At 41.8% G+C, this 9,798-nt stretch overlaps 1 protein-coding gene and 1 pseudogene across 1 annotated transcript; one reads left to right on the top strand and one right to left on the bottom strand.

Annotated features, from left to right (window-relative positions):
• LOC108638024 (zinc finger protein 677-like) lies at positions 3,683-9,538 on the top strand. The gene is made up of 2 exons (XM_018062975.1): positions 3,683-3,709; positions 9,259-9,538. The coding sequence occupies exons 1-2, from the start codon at positions 3,695-3,697 to the stop codon at positions 9,493-9,495; spliced, it is 252 nt and encodes an 83-aa protein (XP_017918464.1). The 5' UTR covers positions 3,683-3,694; the 3' UTR covers positions 9,496-9,538.
• On the bottom strand, positions 8,028-8,426 carry LOC108638055 (annotated as a pseudogene).

Below are 9,798 nucleotides of genomic sequence, written 5' to 3'. Positions count from 1 at the left end.
CCTCTGTCAAGCTCAGGCCCCTGTCAGTGTCTCCAACCTCATCCTGGGAGTTGACCCTTTGCTCATGGTTCAGCCTGTCCTGGTCTCATTTACCTTTTCTCTGTTTCCAAATACCAAAACCATTTCTGTTTGATACCTTAGTTTCTTTTCTCACCTTCAAGTCACCCTGGCTGAGGCCCTTTGTCACCCTTCAAGTATAGGCTCAGAGAGGTCTCCCCATCCCCCCCTAACAATCTCTCTCATGTTACCCAGGTTTATTGCCTGTGTATCAGTTGCCATCAGCAGAAATCAATGCCCTTCTTCATGGGTTATGAGTCCTTCCTGGTTCCCCTCTTTTTAGGGCTCATAGTGTTCCTCTTCTTCCCAGCATGGCTACAGTACCTGATACTGGAAATGTCTTTAGATGACAGGACTATGGCTTGGGCTGTATAATCCTCAGGGAAGACCAAGAGAACAGGGCAGGTAATGAAGATGTTTCCCATGTTCTGGACATTTCAGCTGTAATTGATCTTTACCCCATGTGACTACTTAATTACTCAAAAGAAGAGCCAAGAAATATAGGAAATCCGGAAAAGCCCTACAGACCTGGTGTCCTCAAGCCGTGGGCTAAGGTGTCCCTGCATTTAGTCTGCTGTGTTTAGTCCGCTGCAGCCCCCAAATCTAAGTTCTGCCCATCCAGGGACCGGTCGCTATCATGGACCACAGCTTTGCTATCTAGGAGTTCATGTGCTCAGTGTCAGTGATTGTGATTTCAGTGCCCTGAGGATGAACAGAAATCCAAAACCTAATGGGGCAAGAAGGAGACGCTGCCCCCCCGCCCCACCCCAAGAGCTAGAATATCTTCCAAGTAGGTGTGGGTGGAGGAAACAGGAGAGAATGAGACCTGGAGACCCTTGCTTTGAGACTTCCTCATCTCAAATGCCTTTGTACGTGGACTCCATAATGTCCCCAGGTGGTGGCAGATTTTCCAGAGGGCTCGTCTCTTGATTTTCATACTGCATGTGCAGTGTCCTTTGGGTGGTAGCTTGTGGGCACTCCTCTTGTGATCCCCTTTGCCAAGAAACCCCTGTGTGCTTTAGTCCTGCTTAGTCCAGTCACGCAGGGAGGAGAGGTAGACAAATGGGGAAAGTGGAGGGAGCCTGGTGGGTTCTGCAGGATGGTTGTGGCAGTACGTGGGGGCATCAAGGTGAGCCCAGTGAATGGAGCATGCGCCCATCCCAAGTGTAGTTGCAGGGACAAGGGGTGTGTGGATCTGTTGGAAGAGAATGTCTCCGTTCAGACTGGAGCACCTGGAAGCAGGTTTGATGGAGAGCCCGCGTGGAGTGGTTTGAGGTTCTACTGCCTGAGCTTGTGTTCTCCGGGACAGCAATGCTGAGGCTGACATGTGCCTGCACAGGTTTGATTTGACAACTCATGACCACACGTGAGCAGCAATGAAGAACGTGGAATTCAGCCAAGAGAAGTCTTTTCCACTGTTAGAACTGTGGCCTGGGCTGAGCCTGCAGGCAGCTATGGGTGCAGGAGGATGGGAGCCTTGGGCTTGAGGGGCTGGTTCTAGCAGGTGCCCCCAGCATCCACTCCACTCCCTGGCTTTTGTTGGCTCTTTTAGCAGGCAGGCACCGTAGAGTAACAGGGAAAATCTCAGGTCATTTTTTGCATCAACTTTGGTATCATTGTGTACTTGGGGTTGCCGGTGCAGAAAGGTTCCTGTGCATTTGGGAAGATACCAAGAGAATCTGGAGTGTTTCCTTGGAAGATCCTGAGGTCTCACTGGTCCATATGCATCACTGGAATTATCCCTCTTTTTCATAGTCTTTGGAGATTTCGATCTTTGACCTGCATCACTCACTGTAAATGAAAATATGGTGTCTTGTGTCTGTGGATCCTTGGGTGTCCTCTTGCATTTTGCCTCATGGGTGAGTTATCAGGGCTTGGAACGCTTTTTGTTTGTATAAGAGGGTTCGAGGCTCATTATAGGCTCTGTGGACACTCTGTTGGACACCATGAAAGTTTGTAAGTTTGTTTGAGGCCCACTGGGAAATTAGGAGTACTAATGTTAAGACTGCGGAATGCTTGTTATAAGGTGGTCCTGCTCGGTAGGGATCTCTGGGCCCAACCTGAGAAGAGTCATAAAGTCCTCTGATATAGGGAAGATGGCTCCGAAAAATCAGAGGGCTGCAATTCTACAGTGATCTGTAGCCCGGAGGCTCGTCCTTTAGAAGATGAAGCTGCAACTCCCTTGCTGCCAAGCTGGGTTCTGTGTTATCCACTCCTGTCCCTCCCAAAATAAGCACACACACAGGCACAGTACAGAAAACACGGAATCTTAACTGCACTGTTGGTGGTAATGTTAATGGTACTGCTATGTTGGAAAATAAAATGGAAGTTCCTTAGCAAATTAATATAGAACTGTTCTTCAGTCTGTCAAACCCATTTCTGACAGATATCCAAAGAAAAAGAGATCAGTTTTTTCAGAGATATGTCCGGAGTCCCATGAGTGACTGGATCTGCAGTACCCAAGGCATAGACACAGCTCAGATGTCTCTTGACAAAAGAATAGGTAACAAAAGTGTGGTATAGAAATATTTATTATATACTATATATTCATGAACTATTTTTCTCTATATATAAATATAAAAATCAGGAATCCTGCATTTATGCCAAAATGAATGAACCTAGAGAACATTATGCCAAGTTAAATAAGCCTGACAAATGAGGACAGACACTGTATGTGGAAACTAGACTTGTCATAATTATAGACCATTGAGTTATAAGGCTGTTACCAGGAGGTGGGTGGAGGGGGAAATGGGGCACTGGTAGGCAAAGAGTAGAGATTTTCAGTTGTAAAATAAGTAAGTTCTGGGGATCTGAGGTACTGCATGCTGCCAGTAGTGTTTCTATATACTTGGAATTCGCCCAGAGAGAAATAATACAGTGTACTCATAGGTGGAAGTGTAACTTACTTGACTATAATAATTATTCAGTGTATGAATCTATCACATGATCACTTTATACACAGTACGTTTATACCATTTTTGTTAGTTACACCTTAGTAAGGCTGGGAAAGAAAAAGAGAGTTGGGGAGTGCTCTTCTCCTCTGAACGGTGCTCAGTTCAGGCTTCACGTTTCATTCATGAGGCATTTTGCATACCCATGTTTTGTACCCTCTGACTAGAGATTCCCCTTCAGGTAGTTTGTGTTGGTCCACAGCTCGAGAATGTTTAAGATGCCTCAGTTGATTCCAGTGTGGATCCCTCACTGAGCATCAGGACTCTGAGTCCTCCCAGTCCTGAGGGCTGAGATGTGGCCTGAGAAGGGCATGCTCTGTTCTGACTGGGGATGGATCAGGGCCTTCTGTGTGACCTGAAGGAGATTGCCTGGTCAGCTGAGATGCCCCCTGCTGCTGTGTACATGAGGCCTCACCAGAAGGGAAGTGTGATCTGAGGGAAAGTGTGGGAAAGTCCCGTGTTGATCTCTCTGTGGGAGTTGACTGTCCTGAGTCCCTCCTGAGACAGTGGCCACAGGGGACTGTCTGTTCCTCATGGTGAGGGCTTCCCTGTGTGTGTAGTTGGGGCTCAGGAAGGGGGTGTGTTGACTCTAAGCGTTAAGTAGCATTTCAACTTTCATGATAGACCTCTGAAAACTTATATTGCCTGAGGAAGCTCTGACGTTAAGAGGAAAGAAAGAGTGAGGCATGGCTCTTTCTCAGGTAAGATCATATTTAGTCTGTCCTTCCTGAAATGCCCTTCTCTGGACTCGCTAATCGTGTCTGACTCTGGAGTGTCCTATCTGACTCCTGTATACTCACACTCACCTGGGGCCTTCCCTCGGGCCCTGTAGTATCCACTTAGATCCCGTCTCCCCATGACCTGGTGACCTGGCCCTTGTGAGGAGGCTCTGTCAACCAGGGTAAGGAAACTGCATGTGGAAGTCAGGTATTAATATGCACAATAGCTGGTAAAATCTGGGAATCAGATCAGTTAGGGGCAGTTTGTTCTGACTTTTTTAAGGCAGTTCAAACTAAAATGTGAGTCAAACTCTTGAAATCATTATTGCTAATAGAATGGAAAGTTCAGAAATAGACATGAGTGATACAGTGTTTTTTAGTTTATCATCAGATTTAAACTATGAAATGAATCTAAGTCTTTGGCAGGTGGAAATTTTCATCACCTCCATTCTTCAGAGGTTGTCCTTTCACTCTGTGGATTGAATCCTTTGACACAGAGATGTTTTAACCTTTAATGCAAGCAAGATTCCACCTTCATTCTTTTGCTGGTGGATATATATTTTCTCAGCATCATGGTTATTGAGACTGTCCTTTCCCGTTTGTGTATCTTGACATCTTTGTGAATATACCTTACATATACACAAAGAATTATTTCTGAGTACTGTGTTCTGTTCAGTTGGTGTATTTATCTGTTTTTATACATCACCTTGATTACCTTGTAATAGGTTTTGAAATAGAAAGACCTCCATCTTCTTTCTTCAAGAGTTTTGCTGTTTGCTCTTTGAATAGTTCTGTGACTTTCACGATGTTTTATTCTGCTTCTACAAAGATTGTCATGGCAGTTTTGATAATGAGTTAATTGGTTGATTGATCCTTTGTGGGGTTATTAAAGAATCTTTTTTGATATAGCATGTTTCTTTTGTAATCTTTATGATTTTTACCTATGAAACTTTGTCATGTGGGAAAGGAGATAAATTTACTTCTTTTTCAATTTGGGGACCTTTGATTTCCTTTTCTCATCTAATTGCTCTAAGGGTTTCAGTGCTTTGTTGAACTGTAGTGCAGTGTGCATCCTTGCCTTCCTCTTGACCTCAGAGGAAAAGCTTTCATTCTTTCCCCATTGCTGTGCTCTTTTCATAATGTCATTTATTATGTTGATGTTGGTATAATTTATTGTTTGTAGTTTGTTGAGTGTTCCATCTTGAAAGGTTGTCAAATTTTTGTTGAATGGTTTTTTCTGCGTCGAGATGATCCTGTGTTTTTTTTTCCCCTTTAATCTGTTAATGTAGTTAATGTAGTGTGTCATATTAATTGATTTTTTTATGTTGACTTCTCCTTGCCTTATAGGAATAAAATCCGCTTGGTCATGGTGTCAGATCTTTTTATTTATTTGTTTTAATTGAAGGATAATTGCTTTACAGAAGTTGTTGTTTTCTGCCAAATACCAACATGAATCAGCCATAGGTATACGTATGTCCCCTCCCTCCCAACTTCCTCCCTATCCCACCCGTGTAGGTTGTTAGAGAGCCCCTGTTTGAGTCCCTGAGTCATTGAGCAAATTCACATTGGCTCTCTACATATGGTAATGTAAGTTTCCATGTTACTCTCTCCATACATCTCACCCTCTCCTTCCTCCCCTCCACCCTCCGTCTGTTCTCTGTGTCTGTTTCTCCAGATCTTTTTAATATGTGTTGAAGTTGGTTTGCAAGTGTTTTAATTTTGCATCAGTGTTTCTCAGGAGTATTGATTTCTAGTTTTCCTTTCTTGTGTCTTTGGGAAATCATCAAACTATTAGAATCAGGCTTGCTCCATAGAATTAGCAGGATTAGTGGTAATTCTTTTGTAAATGTTTGGTAGAATTTGGTCCTGTATTTTTCTTAGAGGTTTCTACTTTTTAAATCTCTCTAGTTATAATGGGCTTCCCTGGTGACTCAAATCATAAAGAATCTGCCTGCAGTGTGGGAGACCCAGGTTCTCTCCCTGGTTTGGAAGATTCCCTGGAGAAGGGAATGGCTGTCTAGTCCAGTCTTTTTGTCTGGAGAAATTCCACGGACAGAGGAGCCTTGTGGGCTACAGTCCAGGAGGTCACAAAGTCAGACATGACTGAGTGGCTAACACTTTCACTTTCAACACTTCTCAATTTTTTTATTTCTTAGTAAGTAAAATAGTTTGTATGTTTCTGAGAATTTGCCAATATCTCCTATATTCTGTCATTTATAGGCATATCTCCTATATTCTGTCATTTATAGGCATTATTGGTCATAGTGTTTTCTTATCTTTAGAAACTTTCTTTGACATCAGTTGTAATCACTCCTGTTTCATATCTGTTTTTAGTTATTTGAATCTTTTTTTTCTCTTTTCCTTAGTCTAGGTGTGGGTTTTCCTATACAGTTTTTTCAAGACATCAACTCTTGGTTTGTTGATTTTTATGTTTTTCTGCTTTCTATTTTATCTTTGGTTTAATCTTATTTACCTGTTTCCTTCTGCTAAACTTGAGTTTAGTTTGTTATCCATTTTCTGTTTCCTAGAGGTCTAAAAATAGAGTTCAGATTTAAGATCTTTTCTCTTTTTTACTGCAAGCATTTAACGGGTCAGACTTTCCTTTTAGTACAGTCAGACTTTCCTTTTAGTACAGTCTTCTCTGTGTGTTATAAATTTTGTAATGTTGTCTTTTTGTTTTCATCCATGTATTTAAAAATTTCCACGTGATTTTTTTTCTTAGACCCATTTGTGGTATAAGAGTGAGTTGTTGTCCACATTTGAGGAATTTTCTTTTTTTCTTATGTTCATTTCATTGTTATTAGGGAAGATACTTTTATGGTATCAGTCTCTTAACGTTGTTAATTTTGGCCTAACATGTGGTCTCTCATAGAGAATGTTTTGTGTGTCCTTGAGATGCACGTGTTTTATGCTTCTGTTGGGCTGTGTGATCTGTACATGTCTTTTCAACTTGGGCGTTGAAATCTCGTACTCTTCCTGTGCCACTATTTCTGTCTTCCTTTCCCTTAATGTTTGCTTCATTTTTCTGAGATATCTAATGTTAGATGTATATATATTTTTACTTCTTACAGCTTTTTGGTAAATTGACCGTTTTATCATTATACAATTTATCTCATTGCACTTTTGTTTTCCTTCAGTTTGTTTTGTCTTATATAACAGTCTCCCCTGCTCTCTTTAGGATGGACTGTCTTTTTCCATCCTTTCACTTTTCACCTTTCCATGTTCTTAGCTTTGTGAATACTACCTGTTTCAACTCTCTGACAAACTCTGTGTCTCTTGCCCTGGCTTTTTCCTCCTGTTACTTCTAGTGGTCCCTGCTCCTGTGCATCATATGGTGGTGAAAGACAGGCACCCTGGCCTGTAATTTCATGCCACTGTAATTTCAGAAGGAATGTATTGAATGTTTCCTACCTATCATGATGTTTCTTGAGATAGTCTTAATAACTATATTTTTTTCCATATTATTTTTTGCCATGATTTTTAATTCTCCAAGAAGTTTTTATACTTTACTATTGTGATAATTTTTTTGTCATAATCTAATGACTCTTCTAATTTCAAATCACTGTTTTATTAATGGAACAAAAAGCAAAGAAAGTCTTTGGTTTCTGTTAATGCCTTGCTATGTAAATTTAAATGAATAAATTGTATTTATAGTTCTGTATATGGTAATTTTATTATGAATTGAGTTCAGGTATTTTTTTTTAATGTTTTTACCAGTTTTCTTTTGGTAGCCCAGTATAGAATCCTGTTGACAAACTCAGCTGAGTACAAAAAATACATTTTTATCGTCTGAAAGATGCTGAAATACATGTGAATAAAAAATACATATGGATAATATATAATTGTCCAATAAATCTGTCAAGAGATGAATCCTCTCATTTCAGTTAATTTTTGATAGATATGTATGCATGCATGTGCAAGTCTGTGGTTTAGATAGAAGACATCATGATTTAAAAACTACATATTACCTTTTTATTTCAGTTGAAATTATGTTATCAGTATAATCTGTGGCCTTGAAATTTTCTAAACAATCCTGTTAGTGTTTTAAGTAGTAAATTACTAACAGTTGTGTTTCTGTATCCACGTCCATAATGACCTTTCATGCCATTCCACATTGTTCACTTCGGACTTTTTTTTTTTTTCATTAATACAGTATTTATTTGTTTTCCTTCTGTCAAACCCTGAGCCCACCACTTTCCCCAGGCTGCCTGAGGAGTTCCAGGACAGAGAACATACAGGACAGACACAGGAGAAAGAACTATGGAAGGTGGAAACAGCTCCTTCACATCGTGAACATGAGCTAGACCACCATCAGGCAAAAGAGCCCCATGGCCTTTGAGAGGGCCAAGCCCATGGAGTAGAAGAGCTGCTGTTTCAGAGAAGGGTTCCTGGCATAACAGTGATGAAGCTCCCAAACACAGTCCCACTTCCAGCCCCAGAGCCAGCCACCCCTGCTGTGGCAGCTCCAGCTCCAGGGAACTTGGCTACTGTGTCAAAGTCCCTTGAAATGGCACTGGTTTGGAAGCTGTGGCTAAGAATAAGTGAGAAGGTCTGGGGACCTGAGGCTGCCAAGCTGCTGTGGCTCTCATGGGTCAGTGTCTCCAGTCCTTCACCACCACTGTGGACAGTGATCACTCAAGAGGGGGGAGATTCTCCCGATCAGGGAGAGGGTGGAGACGAATTTGGCGCAGGTGTCCATTTTCAAGGGATGAAGGCCTGAGGCCCGAGAGCTGCTCCCCCTGCAGAGAAGACAGAGGGGCAGGGAGGAGTCTCACCTTGGACTTCTTTCAAGTTTTCTTTAGGAGCCCTCTGTCAAAGGACTTGTAATGTTCTCTGTATTACTTCACTGTTAGATACTTAAGCTTCAGTTGCTGAGCCCAAGCTTCTGAGTTCAGGTGCTTCATGTAACATTTCTTACCTTCTTGATCTGAGTCGAGTTTCTCAGGGTGTCTGTGACACAGGTTTTCTTCTGTAAGGTGGGAACAGATCATTCTTTAATGAGCTATTGTATTGATGACAGGTTCTTGCCTGTAAAGCACTTATTTAATGCTTATAGTAATAACAGTAATTTAGAGCAACAGGAAGCCCTCAGACACTTTTGGTCCTTGCTGCTGTTATCAACATCATACCTGAAAATTTTGACGTTTCCATTAAAAGTGCCATGGACTGTGTCATCTCTGAAGACACCGCTCATGCTGTACCTCATCTAGATCATGAATTGCACTCACTGGGTAGAACATAATATCTGACACTTCTGTATAGCCAAAACAGTGTTGAGCTTTATTTTTATATATTTCATGGACTTTGAACAGTGATGAAAAATCCATATTAATTGGAGGATCTCATAAGGCCTTATGAAAAACCATAAGAAATTAAAATTAGAGATGCATAATTTCTCCAGATACCCCTGCATGGATCTGTTAGAACACATACTTCAACCAAGTCAATCCATACCCCTTACTACCCTTTCTCTTTTGCATGAAAATGAGAACTTTTCATGGCCCTTTTGGTGACATGTGGTTTCATTTCAGGAACGACTGACCTCTGAGGATGTGGCCATCGAATTCACTCAGGAGGAGTGGGAATTCCTGGACCCTGCTCAGAGGGCCTTGTACAGGGACGTGATGCTGGAGACCTACGGGAACCTGCTGTCTGTGGGTGAGGATGACTTCCTTCCAGAGCTGCCCTTGGGTATCTGTATTTTCCCTGTGTGCCCCTTGGGAGGCCCTGATGTCTTTCATCTGAGAGTTCTGGTGACTGGGGCATGACACAGCTTCAGAAGGTTAAACTGACCCTCTTCAGATGCTGTGTCTGTTTCATGTCACTGACTAAGGATCAGACCTGCACCCCCTGCATTGGAAATGCAGTCTTAACCACTGGATCACCAAGGGAGTCCCAGAATTTCTGTTTCAGATCTGAGTATTATCTCCACATTGGAGCGGACAATGGGAAGTGATGTAAAAATAGCTAAAAATAGAATGTATAAAGAAAAACGAGAATCTCAAAAGGGCTGTTGTTTTTTTTTTTTTTCTGTTAGGAGTGGGATAAGCTGGTAGATTGGATCCTCTGTG

The sequence above is a fragment of the Capra hircus genome, chromosome 18 (genome assembly GCF_001704415.2).
Source record: "Capra hircus breed San Clemente chromosome 18, ASM170441v1, whole genome shotgun sequence".
Lineage (NCBI taxonomy): Eukaryota > Metazoa > Chordata > Mammalia > Artiodactyla > Bovidae > Capra > Capra hircus.
Note: the sequence above shows the minus strand (reverse complement) of the source record. Positions and strands in the feature narration are given on the sequence as shown.